A 23,409-nucleotide genomic window follows, 5' to 3' on the forward strand; every position below is an offset into this window, starting at 1 on the left:
TTAATTGCTTCCTTATCCTCTTCTAACATACTCCTTAAGACCTTTTTAGCCCCCCCTCCATTATTTACTGGCTCCTAGTTTTTTTGGACCCTCCCTTAGCAAGCCCTTGAGTACTGACTCTGAGTGATAGTGAATACCATTTGCAACAGGATGAGGTTTTAAAAGTAAACTCTACAGATTAGTTTTTTCCCGCAGGCTATAAAACAGACTCATGCCTTTAAAAAATATACAGATCAAAGTGTTCTTGGTGTGCCTGAAACTGTGACTAATTTTTACCTGTAACGCTAATTCAGAGAGAATTAGTTTCCCATTCTTTGGAGTATAAAACTCTGTATAGATCTCATGTACTTTTGTCCTGTATGTTTGTTTGCCTCTGCTTTTCCCTGAAGCAATTAGTTCAGAACTGGACCATGCAAAATACAGGAAGAGTAACATGCTTGAGTTTGTAGGAATGGGCTACCTGGTCACTCTTTAGAGAATAGCTTGTTATAGGCAGACGATTGGGCCCCAATGTAATTTGCTGCTGGCTAACTGCCTGCTGGCAAGGTCTGGACTAGCTCACTTGGAAGGGAGATCAAGGAAGTAGTTTGGAACCATGGAAGAGTTTATATGGGTGACTGGTTTGGGAAAGAGAATCAAGTGTCAGTTCTTCAGATATGGCTAGCAGGGGACTTACTTACCCTTAGTTGATCTTGTATGTTGAAGAAAAGCAAAAAGAATGTTTTAACAATGAGACTCACTTATATCCATACTTCTTATATCCACATCTTTTGCCCACACTAGATGACTGTACTGCCACACTTGTTTTGTTGTAGTGGTTGTTAAGTATTGCTACTCATCCTGAGGGTAGAAGTCCAAATAAAATAAATAAGGTCTACTTTGCTCAGATTTCTGTTGCAGATGAATCTGTATCTTCTTAATAACATTTGGCTGAAAGCAGAAAGCAAAAGGAATAGGATTGCCTTAATTGAGAAGTGAGAGGATTATGTCAGATTATCTCTGCATTCTCCTAATGGCAGTGCATGTGCCCACTGCTGGTGGCCCACTGTGACCTGGTTTATATGGCTGATGAGTAACTTATTCTGATTTTTGGTAAAGAAGGGAGTAAGGAAAGGGGCAGGAGCAGATCTTTAAAAACCTTTGGGCTCATTTGAGTTTCTTTATTATGTGAGTGACCAGGTAATGCTTAGAAGGTAAAACTCATTACAACATTTACAATTATATTTATTTTGTTTTTAATCTTCCCTTTGTGCATTTGGTAGATGGATTAAAAATACACACAACTATTCTAGAAAGTTCAAATGCTCAAGCTTTTCCACACAGCATGTGAAAAGGTGCTTCTCTTCTGAAGTTCTCTGAATAGCATCTCTGTATTGTGAAAATTATGAGTCCTAATACTCAGGGGTCATTTCGTAGAAAAAGAGATGGAGGAACTCATTAGCATAACTCATTAGCATATACCACACCTCTTGACATTGCCGGAAGTGTGTCATTGGCATAACTGATTTGCATATGCTACCACCCCTGACGTCACCTATCCTGGCTGTTTTGGACCCAATCCTGGCCATTCAGGGCCAAAATTGGGCCCAAAAAGCGGCCGAAAAGGGGCCCAAAATGGTCAGGATCAGGCCGCTGCTGAGCGGGAGAGTGATCCACCACCCATCAGAGGCCCAATCTGGGCCATGTCGGCCCCAATCCAGGCCAAAACAGGCCCAAAATGGCCAAGAGTCAGGTGGGCGTAACCATCTGTCATGTGACCGCTTTGGGGAACTGCCGGAACTGCATTCCTGTGCGTTGCCCCTCAAAATGAGCCCTGCTAATACTAGAGGATATGTTATAAAATAAGTTCTTATTAATGTTAGCCAAACAAGTGGATCATTTCTTACTGTGGCCAGATAATCTGTTTGAATTCATGATACCCATAACGTAACACAGAATACAGTGTGCTTAAGTGGACTAATTTTGATCTCAGCATTTGGAATTCTGACTCCCTCTTGTGCCAAACTGTCTTTTGCATGCTCACTTCTGACTTCCTTCACAACTGATGATGATGGCAACACTGATAGTCATAATAATAAAAGAAACTGATAGTTCTCTGAGTGCTGGGTGACCACTTTTCAAAGCAATCCTATGCAGAGTTACTCTAGTCAGTATCCAGTAAATCAATGGACATGGAGTGGAGTAACTTTGCACAGGGCTAGACTGTTTAATACTTAAATGCTGACTGGAAAGCAGAGATTGGGAAATGGGCCCCAACCATTTTTGTTTTAATCATTAAAAACAACAGCATTGATTTTCCTAGGTCACAGCCAGGCCATTTCATGCAGCAAATTTGTGTTGAAAGGGATCTGAGTAATCATTTTTTACACGCTTGACTACTGCGTGCCAACATTGAGCTTTCAACCTCACAAATATAGAGATGATTTAATAGAGGAAGCGGCAGTGGGCTATTGTGCCCATTGAAAGCAGTGTGGTACATGCATGATTGAGTTGGACATCATTAGACTACTTGTAAATAAAACTTGCTAACTTGGCAGCCTCAGAATTAGTTCACAGGAATACCATTGCTTGTCTGGAGCTGCCCATTCTTTTTTTTTTTTGGAAGACTGGGAAAGGGACTGAGTTAATACTTTTAAAACAAAAACAAAAACTATGCTATAGTGCCTGTGCCTAGGACAATAACCATCTCAGAATCATCTCCCTGTACAATAGCATCAGACAACGGGCAAGAAATAGTGGACTAAAAATTTGCCCAAGTGAAGATACGTAGTTTGGGGGGGGGGGGTCACTAATCAACAGATGATTGGAGATGTGTGTGTGTTGGACACTATTTGCTATATCCTAAATCTTCCTTGGAACTTCTCTCAAATTACTTGTCAATTGGCCATGCTCACTGAGTGGCTGACTCCTGTCAGTGCTTCAGTAGCGCTAATTTACAGGCTCTAATAGTGAGATTCTAAGCTTTAGCCCATTGACTTCCATAAATTTAGAAAAATGCAATTCTGCTTATGATTGTGGGGTAGGTGGTCTGCCTTACAACTAATGGTTTAAGCTAGATCTGGGAAAATAAAGCAGTTGTGGGACCATTGTGGGGAGGGAGGGGAACCCTCCCTGTTCTGAATTTCTTCCTTAGTGGGTCATGGGAACCACTATTCTGAATAATGCTTTTTATGGGATCAGATAGGGGGCACTGGGGAGGAGTTTATGGAACCAAAGGGGCAGTGGTCCCCAAAAGTTTGGAAACCACTGCTCTAAGTAAAGGCATTATTATCTATGCAAGCAGACCACTGACAAGGGTTTGCAGGGGGCATCTCATTTTCACCTCCCCCCTAGGGTTACCATGCATCCTGCTATGGCAAGGAAAATCCAAAAGTGACACAGAGTAGCTGTAGGAATTGCCAGAAACTCTATGGTTTTACCCAGTTTATGGTAATTCCTATAGTTACCCTATGTTGCATCCGGGTTTTCTCCAGAAGTGATGTAATGATGTTGGTGACATTGCTGATATCACACACCCCAAGTTCTCAACCTTACCTTCCCACCAGTTGCCAGGCTTGGCCTGGCAACTATACCTTTCCTACTGTTTCCTCTGTCCTTCTCTGAACGCTCCATAGCTTTCTTCTTTCTCTGCTTCCTTGTCTCCTTCCCACCCACCAGCCAACCTACCTTTTATCTTCTTCTATGTTCAGCTGCAATTATTATTCATTTCATTTGTATCCTGTACTCCATTTTATCCTCACAACCACCCTCTGAGGTAAATTAGGCTTGAGAATATTTAATTGGTCACCCAAGGTCACCCAATGAGCTTCCAACAGAGAGGGGATTCGAGCCTGGGTCTCTCTCTCCTTGCCTTTTACTGAGAGAAACCAAGGTTTTAAGGCAACACTTTGTGATTGCCTAACAATGGCCACTGCGGGTATTTGTTTCTTACAACTACAGGCACTGCTTGTATTATTGGGGTATGGGGGGATTTAATACCCTCACTGTATTATGTTTTAGATTTTAAAGTTTTGTCAGGTTTGTAAAATGTTCTGTCTTCTCTGTTCATGGCTTTAATGTCTCATTTTAAGCATTCACAGATTTGCTGAGAATCAGATCTATTGTGATAGTAATGGAATTCACTGCACTTCAGCAGCCCACAGTGGTTTCAGCTACCAGACATATAGTGCCAGGCTCAAACAAGCTCAACATTTTGATATCTTTACTTGGGAAATATAGCACTGCAAATCCCATGTACAGTTAGAATAGACTAGGGTTAATTTGCTAAAGTTGAGTATATATGATTGGATGATGCACAGAGGGATTAGAGTCTTGTCAAATGTTCAGGTTGTCCCATTGACCTTGTGACCAGAATGTTGTGGGACTGGTGCATAGTCACCTCTAACAAAACATTGTTACTGTGCATAATTTTGAATATTTCAACAGCTAAAGTCTCTCCCCATCAGAGATTTATTAATTCACCCTAAAATGCTGTTCTGTGGATTATTTTCTTTCACAATCCATTCTGTGAAATCATATAAAACCAGGACAGAGGGAGGGGGCTCAGAGGCAGCAGGAGTTCTTCTCAAGTTATGAAGTATCTTCAGTGTCTAGACTAATAAGTAGCTCATTAATCAATGCTTATTTAAAACAGATTTAAATCAACTTCTCTGCACGTAGGAAAGACTTGTTCCCTCACCAAAACTGCTATAATTTATTATATTCAGCAACATGAATATACATATTTACAGGAGGTAAGAACCCAAATACATAAGCATAGAAGGAATCTGATCAGTCAAAGCAGCAGATTACTGGATCTTTCAGAAAGATGAACATCTAATCCTAATAGTTAATAGAAACCTGAAATGTATGGGTGATGGCAAGCAAAATGCCCCTTGTTTCATACTTTACAACCTATCTTACTATTCTTTCTTGGCTGAGACAAGTCCTGAGACATCATCATTAAGTTATATAATAATAGCCAAATGGCTCCAAACTCTGGAGATTGGAGTCATGAATGGACAAGACAGATCTTCCTGCACACCTGAAAAATGCCTCAGGTTTGTAGAAAAATCTGAAATCTAAAAAAATGCATTGGGGCATTTTAAAACCCCCAATATGATAAAAGGAGTGCCTGTAGCTGTAACCAGATGCCCTCAGTGGCTGTTGCTAGGCAACCATTACAGTTTAGCCAGAATTCCAGGCTTGGTAAAAGGCAGGGAGAGAGGACAGGGCCTTTCTAGAGCAGTTTTAGCCTTTGAGAGAGGACTCATCAGGGCCAGGGCCAGAAGCAACCACTGCGCAACATGATGCCACATGAGTTGCATGACTCACCCAGGCCTGATTGCTTGCTACTGTTCAACAGCAGCCACTACATGAAAGTCAGTGTGGTATAGTGGTTTCAGAGTAGGATGTGGGAGACCCAGCTTTGAATTATCACTCTGCTGTGGAAGTTTGCTGGGTAACCTTGCGCTAGTCACTCTCAGCTTAACCCACCTCACAGAGTTGTTGTTAGGATAATATGGAGGCAAGAAGAAATATGTAAGCTGCTTTAGGTATCTATTGTGGAGAAAGGCAGTATATAAATGAAGTAAATTAATAAATATAGATGAAGATTGGGCAGATAAAAAGTAAGTTGTTTAGTGGGTTTGAAGGAGAGAACAACAAAGGGAAAAATAAGTATATGGAAACTTCTGGGAAGAGGGAAAGAGGAAATAATGTAAGGAAGGGCATACAAGAAAAAATGAAGTGCTCCCCACAAGTCCTTGCAGCTTCTCCACCATACAACTGGGCCTGGCTCAGCTGGCCCCACACAGCTGGGCCATAGGGGAGAGGCTACTGGGGAAGTTGGGAAATGTGAAAATGGGGGGCGACAGATGGAAGTGGGTGGGAAGGAGAGAAGGAAGCAGGGAAAGGGGGAGAGGCTTTGGGGGTCGGGAAGGGAAAGAGGACATGATGAGAGAGGGGGGATATGAGATCCCCCTCCACAAGTCCTTGCAGATCCTCCACTTATATCTAATAATAACATGAGTTGGTTTTGCCAGTCGTAAAAGTAGCAAAATCACTTACAGACCAGATGGAGCCGGCAAAGTCCTGTAGACCGGTTTACACAAAGTTACAAAACTGGCAAGTGAAGGAAAGTCCTCCAAGTGCCCTGTAAATCTGCTACCAGTCCCTCAGCGGTTCCCAAAGCTTAGGAGGGGAGGGACACCACTCCGAGCCTATAAGGGAATTAACCAAAGCAAAGTCTACCTTGCAAGAATGGTGTTGCAAGTAGAATTCACAGCAAAAGGTATTTGAATGGTAGGTGGTTCACAAGAACTAACAAAAGTGAGTTCAGCAAAATGATTTAAAGTTTTGAGACTTCAAAGTCACAAACCCACACAAAATATAATTATTTTAATTAAGGTGCAAGTTCACATTAAAATGCACAAGACAGAATGTGAGGAATAAAATAACAAATCCTATAGCTTTGTAAGCTCTAACTTATACATACCAATATCATAGCAAAAGATAAATCACAAAGTTGTCAAGAAGGTGGGAGGAAAAATCTCTAGTCAAGAGGCAAAGGCTGGCTAGGCTTCACAGCAAGGCAAAGCGGATGGGCGCCTGGAATTCCATCTGCAATCAGAGCCAGATTTGAGACGATGGGCGAGTTACAATGGAAGGATTGCTGTAACCCACTGCAGATCTGAAGTCTCCATGTGAGGTTAAGGATTGTTATGCCATCCTTGCCACTTCAGTGGGGCGGTCCCTGCTCCAATCAAGTGACAGAGAAGTGATGTCATAGTCAAAAGGAGATTACATGCAGAAGGGGTTGAGTGCAAAGGCGGCAGTCCTTGGCATCAAGTTCCCATCTTGCAGGTGCAATTAGTTCCCAAAGTCAAGAATGTTAATTGGCTACTGACTGTCCAGAGAAGCTCAGTTGCTCACAGCGTTATCTCCAAGGTCAGAGAGAGCTGAAAGGCTGGAAAAAGCTCCGTTGTCAGAGAGCTGCTAGCAACAAAGAAAGGAAGGTGGAGGTTGGGCAAAAAGGAATGTCTTAACGAAGCAGCAAGGCCCAGCAGGACCTCTTGAGCAAAGTTTCAGAAACGTGTTCTCTGTAAAACTAAATAGAAAAGCGTTTTTCTCTACAGTGTGCTGCTAGAAATTCAGAAAATACTGCTGTAAGCTATGCAGTACATACAACCACAAACATTTTGTAATGTAAGACACTTCCAAATCACAAGATTTATTAAAATAATGTCAAATATTTACAGAAGTTAATCTTGACAAAAGCCAAAACCATTTTTTAAAGAAAACAAGTCTGAGAGTTTAATTATTATGGAGTTTCTAAAGGTTAGGGTTATTATTTCGAATGCTAGTGGGGAAGGAAGAGTACCTGTCCAAGGGAGTTTTGGAAGGAATCAGCAATCCTTGTGGGCAACCATTGCACCAGTTCCATCTGCAAACTTTCATAATACCATATGAATAGCCTATCCCTGGCCTTACCCCTTGCTTTCACTAGATAGCAGCAGTGTAATTTGCTTCAGAATGATCCTTGAATCTGTTATGTAAATAAAGATTCAGCTAAATATGAACTATTGTTTTCATTTCAGCATTTGGGAGGGTGCACAGAGCTGTTCCACTGTAAAAAGTAAGAAAAGTTTGTTGCAGATGGGAAACTGCCTGAAAGCTCTATGTAAACCATCTTGAGCTTTCAGAGGGCAGAGTCAAATATTAATATAATGACTATTAATAGTATGTTTCTCAAATGACTAATGGATAGTAGGAGAGGTGCTTATTAAATTGATATATGTTGGGCAGAGTCCTAATTTTAGTTGTTATTAGTAGAACCAGGTTTCCCCAATTATTGTTTTGAAATGTCAAGTTACCACAGCTGTTGTTGCACAGCAGCATCATTGGCTTTATGGTTGGAGGAGGAGAGATAATTTGTAGCCAGTGACTTCAGTCATGGTAATATTCCAGGAAACAAGAGATTGACCTCTACAATAGCAAAAAACAGACGTACAGGCATACTAGAGGTACAAAGGAAAAATCACCAAATGAGATAAGAGCAAAAAAGATTTAATACAGAACACAGTCTTCATCGTCGGTCTTCCAATGCAGTCTCACATGGGACTGCGCTTGCTCTGGCCTGCCAATTTCAGAGATTTTTTTTTGCTCAAAACCACTAGGGGGCACTCTCACCTCTCAGAGCACATGCACAGCGATCTTCCTGCCGAAACGGCACCCTAAAGGCAGGGCACCCCAATCACCCTCAGTTCCTCTTTCCCCACCGTTGTGAAAGGAGGTTCCAGCTCAACGTCGTCTGTAGATGGAGAAATAGGGAATGGAAAATTTCTGAGAAAGTGCTCTTTAAGCGATGTGTGTCATGCGATCGCAAGATGACCCACTCTGATGGACTCTCAAATTGCTTGTTTTGCCTCAGTGAGACCCATAACACTCAGGTGTGCAAACATTGCCGCAATTTTATGCTGAAGGCTAGAGCGGAAAGAGCGGGCAGGCTGCAGGCTTCCCACTGGCAAAAAGCCATGGCAGCCGCTGACCCTCTGGCTAAGGCACCTCCACCTGCTTTGTCTGGCGCCCCTGAGCATTCCGACCCATGTCAGGGTGGATCAAAAACCCCACGCTCCCGACCCTCACCATCACACTCAGAGTCGAGACCACCAGCAGAACCCTCTACGTCAGATCCGACAGGTCAGAGCACTTCGGAACCGACGATACTCACCCAGTCAGATCTGATTCCTTCAGGCCCCAAGACCCCTTGGAGCCACACCCCTCTACATAGGCCATGCTTCCACTGACTCCGACGCAGCATTGATCCACCTCAACGCCTTCTCCTCAGGTCCAACCCAACCAACCCTCGACTTTGAAAAACCTCGGTGCGACTTCAGAGCAGACACTCTCCTCCAATCCTGCTGTTAAGAAGAAAAAGAGACAACACGCATCTAAGAAGGAGAAAGCTGCACTAGAGAGGGTGCTATCCCCTTGACCACTTGAGGGCGAGTGGGATACAGGGCTCAGTTCTGAGCCGCCCAGCAAAAAGACGAAGGGATCTGACCATCGGGCCTCACCTCAGGGCGTATCCATTTTGTCCAGGGAATGGACTGAAGATGAGATTATAATACTAGAGAAACCTCCCATGCCTACGGGTCGTTCCAGATCCCCTATCCCTAGATCGTGGACACCACAGTCTTCAAGGGAAGAAGGTGAATTACTGAGAGGGCGTTCAGCACCCAAGAATATTATGGGGATAGCTCTTATATGAGAGACTCTTGGCGAAGGGGGCTTACCCCACCCTATTGTCTTGACTGTGAAAGGTCCTGTTACTCAGACGTTCGTTCTAGATATCGCACTCTGTCACCAGACAGGGCACACTATGGCTCAAGATCCAGAGCAACTTCCCATCTCTCTGATGAGGAACAGGAGAAGGAGACTTACCACAGGCCTGGTGACTCCCCTCTGTTGGATCCATCCCCCAATGACACCATAGGGGCTACTGAAGAGGCTCACCATCTGATGACTTCCGAGCCTACACTGAGTTGCTTCAACGCATGGCCAAGGCTCTGGAGATAGACATCATCTCCTCGGAACCAAGATCTACTGACAAGATATTAAAGAATATTTACTCGGGATCTACCTCCAGCATTACATTCCTGGTAATTGAGGGTTTCATTGACATGTTCAAGACCCTGAACTTGAAACTGGCCCCTACTCCCGCCACCAATAAAAAAATTGTAAACATGTACAGGGTTCGTGATGAGCTATGCCCATACATCTCCATGCAGAGCAAACCTTGGCACCCTCTCACTCTGCACCCTCCAATAAGGAAGGGAGACGTCTCGACTCCATGGGTAGAAAAGTCTACACCTCAGCAGCATTTAATATTAAAATCGCAAACTATTCCGCTATGATGGCAGCTTATCTGTTACTACTGTGGAATAAGATCACCACATCCATCCCCAAGGTGCCAGAGGACCAGCGTATCTACCTGAAGGTAATTCAAGAAGAAGCCATTAGGTTGGCCCAACATCAAATTAACGCAGGTCAAAACATCGCAGACACTTCAGCCAGGACTCTTTTATCAGCTGTGGTCATTCATCGCTATGCATGGCTTCGAGCTACGGCTCTCCCTCACGAGACTCGAAACAAAGTGGAGGATCTCCCATTGAAGGGAACACCCTGTTTTTGGAGAAAACGTATGAATATTTATCCCAGAAGAGGAAAGATAGACTTACCGCCAAATTCCCACAGCAGTCATCTGGAAGAACCCCGTATAGATCCTTCTCTAGGAATCGCTCTCAACACTTCCAACCCTATCAAGGGTATGCCTACCAATCACAGCGATCCTTCCAAGGCCCTCAATTCTCCTTTTCTAAGAGGAAATCTACCCACAGGAGTAAACAGGGGTCTTACCAGAAACAAGCTAAGGAACAAACCCACATTCAGAAGCAGTTCTGACAATTACAGAGCCAAGATCCCTAGTTTGGGGACAGGCTGAGTCCATTTTACCATGCGTGGTGCAGAATTACATCCGATTCTTGGGTTCTCAAAATTATCCGTTCTGGTTATAAAGTTGAGTTTATAACTTTACTCAGTCTGAGTATCCCTACTTTCTCTGAGTCCATGTCTCATTTGGAGATTCAATCAGAGTTAGAAGCCCTTCTAGAGGAGGGAGCGATTGAGGAGGTGACGAATGATTTTGATCATTAGGGGTTTTACTCCGGGCTCTTTGTGGTGGAGAAGAAGGATGGAGGTTTTAGGCCCATCCTTGACCTTTGTGGTCTAAATGAGTCGGTTAGGGTTCGCAAATTCTGTATGACTACCCTTCAGGCAGCGCTGACATTTATTCCCCCGAAATCTTGGTTCGCGATCTTAGATCTTAAAGATGCATACTTTCGTATTTCTATTTTTCTGGAGCACAAAAAGTTTCTGTGTTTTACATGGGGCAATCGCATTTTCTAAGGTCTTACTGTTTGGTCTCTCTTCAGCCCCCAGAGTGTTTACTAAGTGTATTGCTGTGGTTATAGCCTTCCTCAGAACCAACAGTTGTTGTGTTTATCCATATCGGGACGACTGGCTCATCACATGGCACTCAGCAGAGGATGTTGAGTCTCAAGTCTTGGTCATACTACCTGTCTAGACCTTGGACTCTTCATTAATCAAAAGAAATTGAAACTTACCCCATCTGGATCAGTGCAGTTCATAGGGGCAGTCCTCGATGGTGAGCAGAACAAAGGCTTCCTCCCCCTTGAAAGGGTAACAAAAATTAAGACCCTAATTTACCAGTTTAAATGTTGCAGGTTTCAATCTGCTAAGCTTATACAGACCCTACTAGGGTTTATGGCCTCCACCACAGTTGTGGTGCCTCTAGCAAGACTTCATCTGTGGCCCTTGCAGTTGTGGTTTATTTCTATTTTTCAAGCAGATAGAGCTCTCAAGATAGGAAGTTCAGCATTCCACAGGGGGTAATTAGATCCTTAGACTGGTGGCTGAATAGTAATAACCTCCTCGAGAGAGTTCATTTTGGTCACAAGTTACCTGATGTAACCATCACCACAGATGCCTCCACCATTGGCTGGGGTGCTCATTGTGAGGGCTCATATACACATGGCTTATGGGATGCTACTGAACGGAACTTTCATATCAATCTATTAGAGATGAGAGCAGTCTCATATGTGTTAACTTGATTTTCGGATGCGGTAAGAGCCAAGAATGTCCTCATTCTCACGGACAATACGACTACCATGTTCTGCCTAAACAAGCAGGGGGGCACTGCGTCAGAATCCCTCTGCGAGGAGGCCCTGTGGATTTAGACTTGGGCCATGAGAAACCACACCCTAGAAAATCAACTGAGCAGACTAAAAGGGAACAATCACGAATGGGCTATAAAGGACTCTTATTTAGACCCCATTTTCGACTATTGGGGCACCCTTCTTATAGACTTGTTTGCCTCAGAAGAGAATCACAAACTAGATCGCTTCTGCTCTCGAGGTGGTGTAGGTAGAGGGTCACTTGGAGACGCATTTCAACTCCAGTGGTCAGGCCATCTTTACTACCTGTTTCCACCCTTCCCCCTCTTGACCAGGGTGGTGAGCAAAATTCAGGCAGACAAGACTTCAGCTATTCTGATAGCCCCTTATTAGCCAAGGCAACCGTGGTTCCACGGGTTGATGAAGTTGCAGTCACAACTTTACCACTTCCCACCATACCCAGACCTCTTGCTGTGGAAGGGGGTCTTACACCACAGAATAGACAGAATAGACTCAAACTGACTGCATGGCTGATACACCAATGAGGTCCTTTTCGGAGGGCGTGACTCATGTCTTACAAAACGCTAGGCGTTTGTCAACTAGACAATCATATAACATTAAATGGGAGAAATTCTGTACCTGGTGTCGGGAGAAAGAACTGGATCCTTTTGAATGCTCCCTCCTGGAGATATTGGAATTCCTTTGGGATCTCAAACTAAAGACACTACTCATCCGTGAAAGTATATTTGGCAGCGATATCTGCCTTTCATCCCCCTGTAGATAGATAGTTTTTTCACATTACACTTCCAAATTGTTTCTGAGGGGATTAAATAATCTGTTTCCCCCGATTACCACCATTATCCCACAGTGGTCTTTAGTTACCACTCATATTAGCTAAGCTCATGTCTAAACCATTCAAACCCATGGCGACATGCTATTTGAGGTTCTTATCCATGAAAGTGGCCTTCCTGGTTGCTGTTACTTCTGCCCGGAGGGTTGGCGAATTGGCAGCATTATGTAGTGAATCCCCCTATCTGAAAGTCCACCCTGAGAAGGTAGCCCTCAGGACCAAGGTCGATTTCTTACCCAAGGTAGTGTCTAAGTTCCATTTCTCCCAGGAAATAGTCCTACCAGTCTTCTTTAGAAATCCGTCGACTGAAGCAGAAAAGGCCCTTCATACGCTAGATGTCAAGAGGGCGCTCCTCTTTTATTTAGATTGTACCAGACCTTTTCTGTCAGACACTTAACTTTTTGTCTGTTTCTCAGGACCCAAGAAAGGGAAGAAGGCAAGCTCCCAGACTTTAGCTAGATGGGTGGTCCAAAGGAACTTATTGTCCATTGTCCAACTTACCTTGTCCATTGGAAGTCCATGCTCACTCTACCCGGTCCCAGCTTCTTTGGCAGCACAGATGAAGGGTGTTCCTGTACAAGACTCCTGCAAAGCTGCTACTTGGGTGTCACCTGATACTTTCATAAGACACTATGCCCTGGACATCCTGGACTGGAGGGAGACAGCAGTGAGTACAGCAGTCCTGCAGTCCATCTTCTCCTGATGCATTCTCATCTTCCTCCACCCAGGTAATTAAGCTTGTTAATCTCCCATGTGGGACTACACTGGAAGACCTTGATGAAAAAGAGTGTTGCACTTACCTGTAACTGTTGTTCATCGAGGTCTTCCGTGCAGGCACACATACCCCTCCCTCCTTCCCTGCTAATGCTCATTATTCTTATAGTGAGTACAGCGGTGAAAAAGGATTGAGGGTGATCGGAGGTGCCCCGCCTTTAGGGTGCCATTTCGGTGAGAAGACGGTTGTGCATGCTCTCCGAGAGGCGAGGGTGCCCCCTAGTGGTTTTGAGCTTTAAAAATCTCCTAAATTGGCAGGCCTGCGCAAGCGCAGTCCCATGTGTACCTGCACGGAAGACCTTGATGAACAACAGTTACAGTAAGGGCAACACTGTTTATTCAAGAATGTGAACAACTATCTGACATCAAAGTGGGTAAGGACAAAATACTGTGAATGGGCAAAAATGTGCAAATATGTTGGATCAATGGTACAATGGAAAAATGCACCTCAGATGGCAAGTCTAACATACAACCAATGACAGTATAGTAAAAATAGATGACAGATAGCTACCTAGAGTTTGTTTCAAAACTAATCTTCAGAACTCTTCCAAGTTGTTTGTAGACTGCTGTCTGCTTGTTCAGGAACTTTGGGTCATCGTGGCAGTTATTGAGTTCTTACAAAGATAAGGCAATCATTTCCATTCTCTCACGCTTATTTATTCACGTTATTTATGTTACTGCACCAGCTGTGAGTCAGCAAAAAAAAAAGTCATATATGTATATTTTCACTGTGCTCCTCTTCTGTTGGCACAGGATTAACTTTTAGCAGCCAAGAAAGTCCATTTGAAATCTGCTTGAGGTTGTCTGCCCATATTCTTCTAATATCTCCTAGGAGGCACAATGTAGTAGAAAATGAACAAACAGAACATATAATCCAATAACTTTCTTCTTTTCATACATACAAGCAAATTTATCTTTTCCCCACTTTCCCTTCCTTTCCTCATCTATTATTTTTAAAGTATCAGTTCTCAGCAATTCAAGAATTAGCACTAGAACTGGATTTTTTAAAAAAAAATGTTTGAAAGAAACAAGCTGAAACAGTACAGCTTTCCAGAGACAGGTTGGTTCATCTTTCATTTGTACTTTTTAATAATGGTGAATGTTAATACACTGTAACCAATCACATACATAGGTCACACTATATTGTGGCTTACCCTGTATTTCAAATAAACTCCAGGGATTGTGACTGGGAGACCATACAAACGAGTAGTATGAGGGTTACTTTATGATGATTCCACCCTCTGTTGATAGAGTGCATGTTTTGAAGGCTCAGAGCTTTGCAATGGACATGTACATTCACAGGTAAAAGTCTGCAAGATTGTAATATCATTGTGTCTTGGGTGTTAATGTTCCGAGCTAAATGAATCTTAAGTCATTGCTTTTGCTTCCACTAATTCTCTTGCATCCTGTATGCTCTTCCTTGCAGTTTGCTCCTTGATAATATAGACTTGTCATTAATGCTTGCTTAGGTTCTCAGAGACGGAGACTCATTCCAGCTTTATCGCTTGACACAACATCCCCAGTAAGGAAACCTACCAGCCCAGCAGTACGCTGGGTAGATGGACCCTTACGAACTGCCCAGAGAGGAATGGGAGAGCCCTTTGAGATCAAAGTCTATGAGATCGATGATGTAGAGCGGCTCCAGCGGCGGCGCATGGGAGACAGCAATGTGAGAACCTCCTAATAGACTTATTCCCATTCCCTAACTCCAAAGTTGTGTGACATGCCTTACTGTATTATGTTCATTCAGTTTGAGTTTCCATTCAACACTTATCCTAGGGCTAAGGGAAAGATTTGGAGGGTTTTCATATTGAATTTTAGTAGTAGTAGATTAAGTAGTAGATTAAGAGAACAGATATGCATAAAGAAGAATGTACATGTAAAACTTTTTCCTCCATTTAAGTGAGTAAGTTGTAGGAGAGAAGAGGTTTTTGCAGACTAGAACTCCTTCACACATAAGACATCTCTGACTCAAAAATATCTTAATATAATAAGCAATTAAGACTAGAACTTTGAAGGGATTCCACATTTGTGGGCCGGAGAGTACAATTCTGGGTTTCCATTCCCTGGGGTAAGAAGTGTCAAAGCACCCATGAGGCCTGAACATGTAGAAGGATTTGGTAAAAAAAAAATGTTTGCTGGTTCCTGGGCAGGACCTATTATTTTGAAGTCTAACCTTTAAATGACAGCAGTGCAATAAAGTAAGATATTTCAGGGTCACATTAGACGTAATGTTTGCAAATGCATGGCTCCAACCCTGTATTTGCTAAGATAATTAGAATGCAGTGCTTCCCAAGAGGAAAGTGCTTCCCAAGAGGAAAAAAAATAACCTCTCACATGCCTGTTCACACATTACAGAGTACACAGATTTGGTCTGGTTTCCTCACCCTGTGTCCTTTGTAACAGTCACACATGAGTAGCAGGTTCTCCTCAATTCCTGCACATATGGTGACCAATTCAGATTGTAATTGTGGTTCATGAGGAGAAGAGGCTTCAGCCTTCCTTCCCCCGTGCCATTTTCCTTTCTTGCAGTCATCCTGGGGGTATGCTATCTGGCCCATGATCAGGTGGTTCCCCAACAGACCAAATAGTGTCCCCTGGCCCACTTCAGGTCAGGAAAATGGTGCTGAGGAGAAACCTGAAACCCCTTCTCATGCACATCACATTCAAGATCATTCGTAGTTTTGGATTCTAACTGGATGGAAGTGGAAATGATAAACTGACCAGGAAGTAAATTTGAATGGGAGAATTGCATGTGGCAGATGGCTTAAGGCCATTGAGTCTCTCAAACAAATCTTCCTAGCACCCACATGGGCATTTTATGGGATGGCTATATGGTGTTGGGAATTAGAAATGTAGCCTTGAAAATAAATGTTTCTGCTTTGGGAAAATGTGGTGTAACAACAATCAGAACATCTGAAGAAATGTATTGTGAAAATGTTTTCCTTTGACAAGGTGGCTGATAGCTATCTGCATCAAGTAAAAGAACACAATTACCCAGCAATCTCTTCAATGTTGAAGGTTTACATGCTTAATTCCCCATTTATTGAGTTTTTATAATTGATACTACCACTTGGAAGATAATGTGGTTGAGAGAAATCTAATCTAGCCTTAAACATTCTTTTTCTCTCCTTGATACTTTATTTCCTATATCTTATTGGGCAGGAGTTGATTTGCTTCAATGCTAAGCTGAAAATATTGGAACACCGGCAGCAGAGAATTGCAGAGGTCAAGGCCAAGTATGAGTGGTTAATGAGAGAGCTGGAAGTGACCAAACAGTACCTGATGCTGGATCCTAATAAATGGCTCAGTGAATGTAAGGTTTTACTGCCTATACTTGGTTTATTTCTTCGACACATATAGAAGTTTACCTGTGCCATATCTAAGTTATGAGCCACTGTGTGGGTAAGCAAAGATGAAATTGACATTTGACCTAGAGGTAGATGTATATGGACTATGTTTCTAGGACTATTTCATACATAATTCCCATTAAACTCTGACAGTAAAAACAAGTGGATCTATTTGCTCAAGAGCTGAATCCAAGAATTGTTTAGCACTGTAGTGGGGAATATTGCCATCACTAGATTAGTGCTTATGCGTCTCAGTCCACAGCTCTTGAAAATGAGATTTTTTTCGCCTTTGCCCTGAGATTGCTTAGACTATGAATTATATTATAAATCTGCTCTTCTGCTGTGAAATACTACTTCAAGGAAATTTGACCCTCAATTGAAATGACTCACAAAAGAGCTTAATTTTAGTTCTTTATATAGAAAGAAAAGGATAAAGTTCCCACAGTTGTCCTAACAGGTTAAAAGAATCCCACCTTCAAACTATGAAGATATTGCTAAGAAAACAACATGAAAACAACACAGATACAACCAATATTTTACATTTAGTTGAGGAAACCACCACTAGTGCAAATGGTTAAAACACAACAGAAAATTCTTTTGCTACTGACTACTTAGAGATACTAGAGAGTTTTGTTATGTTTTAAAACAATGTAGAGTTGGTTATTCTTTGAAAAAGGCAACTTTCTGGGCTAATAAATGCAGGCAATCTGGCCTCATAGTACTTGCTTACCAAGAAAAAAGTTGCATGATGACATAGATATGGTTTATACATACTAGAGGTTCTGTAGAGCAACAGGTCAGGAAGGTGAATCAGATTAGCCAACTGATCATTATTTATTTCTAAACCGTCTATATTAACTAAGTAGTGTGAATAAATCAAAAGCCTGACAGGCCATGCCCTCAGTCAAAATGCACAAGTGGAAGAAAAAGTAATAAAGTAAGATTAGGTCAACAGTTGGTTCATTCATTCATTCATTCATTCATTCATTCATAGTCCACCTTTGTCACCGAGACTCAAGGCAGATCACACAGTGTAAATCAATAGGATCAACAACATATCTACATCAACAGACCACACCTAGTAGTATGGTCTACAAATCTCATCCTTATTTATGGAACTGCATATGTCTTTTTTTTGCAGCTGGGAGATATAATAGCTGCAGGGTTCCACTATGTGTATATACAGCAAAACAGACATGTGCCCCACATGTACATATAATGTACATGAGTAATTACACCGAAGTGATTCTGATAGAAGAAAGTCATGTATGAAATCGTTCCTCCTTAAACTTAGTTGAATTCTCCTACAGAAAGGAACAAGATAGTTATACACTAGGCTACAGTTAGTTGTTATTTTTTCAGTGGGATTGCCATTTTAGTGTGTGTCACAGCAAATTGGGGGCACCCAAAAGACTCAAATTTATTGCACCATTAAACTTCATGGATTAAGATGCATAAAAGTATTATCTTCAGTTGACAGAAGTACAGAGGGAGGAAGATTTTTGAAAATAGTGGGGCCAAATCCACAAATAGTGGGGCCAAAACACAAATCCAGTATAAAAATGCAAAGGGTAGCAGTGGGGCTGTGACATTTTTGCACAGCCCCCAGATGTGTATTATAAGACCAATCAGTGTGTTAATGCTACCTTTCTAGTTATCCTACATTGATATAACACCACTAGTGGGAAAAGAGCTCTCTAATAATTTGCTGAACAGTAGCTGTTTTAGTTTGTAAACAAGTTCAGATTGGCAAGGACAGATTGGCATTACACACACACACCATCACCTACAACTGCCTGGTAAAGTCACTACAACATATCATAAATGATCTCTGTCTTGAACAATTAGGATTTAAAAGGCTTTGCATAATACCCCTGTTTTTGATTACAGACAGTCCCCCATCTTAAAATGGCTTACTTAAATTGGAAGATGCATGCTCAGAGACTAGGCTCTGCAGAATATTCTGATGCCAACTCCTTCCCAGTATCTACTACTGAGGAGCTAATACCAGCCATACCATCAGACGTTGCTTCATCTACTCATTCTCTAACATCATAATAGGTATCCCCTACTAACAACTCCCTTCTGCTCTTTACATAGAACAAACCAGTCAGTCTCCATGAAAGAGAATAAATAACACAAATCCAGTATAAAACTGCCAACATTCAGAAACTAGAGGGAGAACATTTTGGATTCCTCTATGATACTATGCTGCTGACTTCAAATTCATCATACTTTAACAAATGATCTTCAATATAATTGTGAAATTGCCAACTAGAATTATCATTAAATTTGATTATGTTGAATTTGGATTTAAATCAGGTTCTGAATTTCTTTCCCACTACAGTGTACAAGTAATACAAACTTGCTAGAATGACCATACTACCATAATGACTGCTGTTTTGAATGGGCCACTATTATTATATACTTGTGGGGCTACAGACTTTCTGCTACCCCTTGAATTTTGTGATCCTTTGACCTCATTGTTTACAATGCTTCTTTCAATGTTCTTGTGTCTGCCACAAGAAGGTAATGCTTCCTATATCTGACAAAGTAAGTGCTAATGTTCACTTACAAATCATTGACAGTGAAGCAATCAAGGGATGAGACAACAGACTGGGGCTAAAAGTGTCACATCCTTATGATGCAGCTTCGGCTCACTGCTGGGGTATTCTGTGCTTCTTGCTGAATGTTACATGAGAAAGTGAAACTAAAGCCAAAAATGTCCTTCCCCTAGTCCAAGAGGAGAAGCAAAAGCATAAGAACCGCTAAAGAACTGACTATTATAGTGCTAAGCTCTTTGGTAGCCCCCATTTTCCTCGGACACTTGGATCCAATTTATTAGTTTATATATGTGTGTATGTATATATAATATATATACACATCTATATACATATATACACACACATACACATATGTGTGTGTGTGCATGCTTCATGCTGAATGTTATGCTGGGTGTGTTTCCCTCCTCCTCAGCTTTTATTTGATTGCCAATACTTATTTCTTTTCTCGCAGTTGACCTGGAACAGGTATTTGACTTGGATTCCCTGGAGTATTTAGAAGCTCTTGAGTGTGTGACGGAGCGCCTGGAGAATCGTGTCAACTACTGCAAGGCCCACCTCATGATGATCACCTGCTTTGACATCACTTCCAGACGTCGGTGAAACATTAACTTCAAGAATGTCCCAGACTGCTGCCCCTCCCCTGCCTCCCTTCTGAGATGTACCCCAAAGACACAGAATGAGGATGAAGGTTGGTGTCATGTTTTGACTGTCTGTGAGAGAAGAGATTTTTTTCCCCCTCGAGTATGCCGAAGAATGATGCATAAACCGAATAGGTGATGCTGAAAGAAGCAAAGACACTGAGAAATAAGGGTGTGAAGTCTCCTAGCCTGAAAGAGCACTTTGAGAAATCTTTAAGGACAAATCTGTAAATAGGAACTGCTGGCAGAAGTGACTTTCCCCCCAACAATAACTGAAGAAGAAGGAAGGGCAGATGTAGGATCGCTGCTGAAAGCACCATTAAATTAAAAATAAACAGAAAGACTGTCTTAAGTGCCTTGCAAATCTTTATTATCCAAACATTTATGTTCATACTTTCTTATGTACAGATGGTGCTAGTCAAGAAAAAGAAAAAGACAAAAAATCAAACTTTTTTGAAATGTATTTACAGCCTGTTTTTTCTCTTGGTGTTTTATCCTATTTCTGACTTGCTGTTTCTAAGTAACTTGTGTTTGTAGAGAGATTTCCTAACCAATGCAGCATATAAATAAATGTTAACTGTCTTTTATTGTTACTCCAGAGTAAGGCCACTCAAAGAGAATATTAAAGCTTCCAGACTCACCCTGTAATGTTTTACAGTAGTGGAAAAGCAGTCCCCCACCCTTATCACTAAAGAACATAAATGTAGATTTTCTGGCAAAATAACAACAATCTGCCTTGGAACTGAAAAACTGGGAAAATGGGTGTCTGCCTGTTTTTCTTTGCTTTTGGGAATCAAATAATTATATTTAGATCACATTTTACCAATGTTTAGATGGAGACATTAAGCTCCTATTGCTGTTTTTTCTGTAGCCTCAACACTTATTTTTGGTTTTTGATGCCTGAATTATGGTTGCAGTCAAGATCCCCTCTGATGAAAATCACAATGTTGGCTGATGAACACCACCTTTTTGGAGGTCACTGTAGTGAGGAAAAGTTACCATTAATTTGATTGCAAGGTTTATAAGAAGAACTGCTTTTCTGAATCAGACCAAAGTCTGTCTGGTCTAGCCTTCTGGCAGCTAGCCTGGTGCCTTTGGAAGGTTACAAACAGGGCTTGTAAATGATGGCTATCCCCTCTTGTTTCCCCTAACATCTGTCTATTCCGTGTCTATCCACAACTTGCTCTCATCACAGAGTAGAGTGTGTTTCTTTCCACAACATATCAGTTCCTTGAGATAAATGGATGGTATGTGACTTGGGAAGTAAAACTCAAGCTAGCAGTCCCACTTTTTGTGACCTATTGACCTTCTTTTCTTTTAACCCTGACACTACAGGGGCACATCATTATAGTGTGAGAAACAATCCAAGCAAAGGGAAATAATTGGCCATAGATTGCCAGTTTTGTACAAAAGAGAGACCATGCGCTCTAAGTGGGCAGCTGTACCACAGTATTTTTACAGTGTAATCCTAAACATAGTTACTCCAGTCTAAACTCATTGATTTCAATGAGCTTAGATTGGAGTAACTTTGTTTAGGATTACGCTGTTAGTCTTGTACTTTGAGTGGATAGTCCAACACAATATCATTCTTGCTTTTTAAGGATTTATCCGTTTTGAAAAAAAATCCTTTGTATTAAGCATTTTTCAGCATCATCCTCTGAAGAGAAATGATTTCAGAAAGGAATGAAATACTATTCCTTTTTTCAAAAGAATATTTGTTTTCAAAATGTACTTTTGAAACAGAAATCAGAAAGAGTATTTTGATTCAGCTTAGCATGTATTCTGTTCAGGTTAGAATAAACACAGTATGCTTCTGAGAAGGCTTGGCTGTTCACTCATCATTTTTCCTTTGCCCTCAAACAAGATCCTTCATAGGACCAGAACAAAATGTATAGTTTAACTACACACTGAATGCAAGTCGAAGGCATACCTACACATAAATTCTGTGTCACGAGTAAAACACCACTTCAGTGCCTCCAGACCCAGCACCTGATCTGATCCTTGCTCTCTTGTTTTATACTTCATACAAAAGGCATGATGAATCATGATAGCAGATGCATACAGTTGAAGGATTCTGGAGCAAATCACACAGAATTGCCAAACTGGATACAGTTGGAGTGTGTCTTGAAAATACATGAAGATGCAGTATATTGCCAAGCCACAAATCACATCCCAAAGCACTTTAATTGAATACGATCAACATCTCCTAGTTGACTGATTTGATATGTTGATGAACCAAGGTAATAGTTGCAGTTCTCAGTAATGTAATGAAAATGAATTTCAGCATATGAAGCTGCCCTGTACTGAGTCAGAACTTATACTGAGTCTGTCTAGGACTGTATTGTTCATTTTGACTTGCAGCAGCTCAGGTGCAAAAAGATCTTACTCAGCACCTCCTGCTTAGATCTTTTCAGTGGAGATGCCAGGAATTGTGCCTGGGACCTTCTGTATACAAAGCATGTGCTCTTTCACAGATTTAATAAAGCAGAAAAGTTAATCTGTTTGGTGGGTGTAAACCATAACCAATTGCAGTGGGTACAGAAAAGCTAGAAAAGTAAAGACGTTTCTTAAAATATGTTGATACGTATTTTTGCATATAACAACAGCCAAATTAAAAGTATAATTACAAACCAAAGATCATCATGCATATAATTATATTATATTATATATTGTTATATTGTATTATTATAACATAGCCTTTTTTTAAAAAAAAACCTTACAGATCTCTTAAATCGTGAAATCTATGGTTTGGGAGGAAAGGTGGATCAAGGAAATTAATCTGGCCTGACTCTCACTTCTGAACAGCTGGTCAGCAGCATCCCATCTTGGCGTCTTGTTCTTTGGGATTTTAACCAGGCTAGTCAAGTGGTGCCCCAATGGCTGGACGGGGAGAGAAATTATGTGCGCAGCACCTATTTGCATACATGATGATTAATCATTTAGCTCAGGGGGTATGTGCACAGAAGTCTGCTAAAACATGCATACAGCAAGATCTGGATTAAAACATATACTTTTGAAAGAAAAATATGAATTGCTGTCTTCTCAATTTGTCTTCATACCCATTTGATTAAAAGTCTAGCAACTTCATAGGGCCACTCCACCCCTCAGTGCACCAGTTGCGCCTCGTGACACCCCCTACCAAATTTTAATTATGCTGCCTAAGCATTATAGTATATTTTCAGGTTTTGAACTAAAACTGTTTCGAATAAAAACTCAGATTTTTCATAGATATAAAAAAGCAAAAACTTCACAGTCACTAAATAGTGTCATAAGTAGACTGCTTCCAACCAGTCAATGTTTACTTAGACCACCATTCTCATTCAATTCACAGTGCAGCCTTAGTTCCATAAATATGCATACATTTATTGTACAGATAGCCAAATGATGTCTCTTGAAGCAATTTTATTGGACTCGACACCTCCTACCAAGTTTGAATCAAAGTGAGCTAAATATTTTTGGGCACTGTTTCTGTCTCCAGGAAAATAAAATAAATGATTG

The 23,409-nt window shown here is 41.4% G+C and overlaps 1 protein-coding gene across 1 annotated transcript in view; it reads left to right on the plus strand.

The window, feature by feature from the left end:
* Positions 1-19,908, plus strand: part of KIF26B (kinesin family member 26B) — a 665,930-nt gene extending 646,022 nt beyond the window's left edge. Inside the window, exons 13-15 of the mRNA XM_054994402.1 lie at positions 14,829-15,028; positions 16,525-16,675; positions 19,725-19,908. Of these exons, the coding sequence (XP_054850377.1) occupies positions 14,829-15,028; positions 16,525-16,675; positions 19,725-19,873 (500 nt within the window). The 3' untranslated portion in view covers positions 19,874-19,908. The remainder of the gene's footprint in view (positions 1-14,828; positions 15,029-16,524; positions 16,676-19,724) is intronic.
* Positions 19,909-23,409: the final 3,501 nt, after the last annotated feature.

Source organism: Eublepharis macularius, chromosome 1 (assembly GCF_028583425.1).
Source record: "Eublepharis macularius isolate TG4126 chromosome 1, MPM_Emac_v1.0, whole genome shotgun sequence".
In the NCBI taxonomy this organism is placed as follows: domain Eukaryota; kingdom Metazoa; phylum Chordata; class Lepidosauria; order Squamata; family Eublepharidae; genus Eublepharis; species Eublepharis macularius.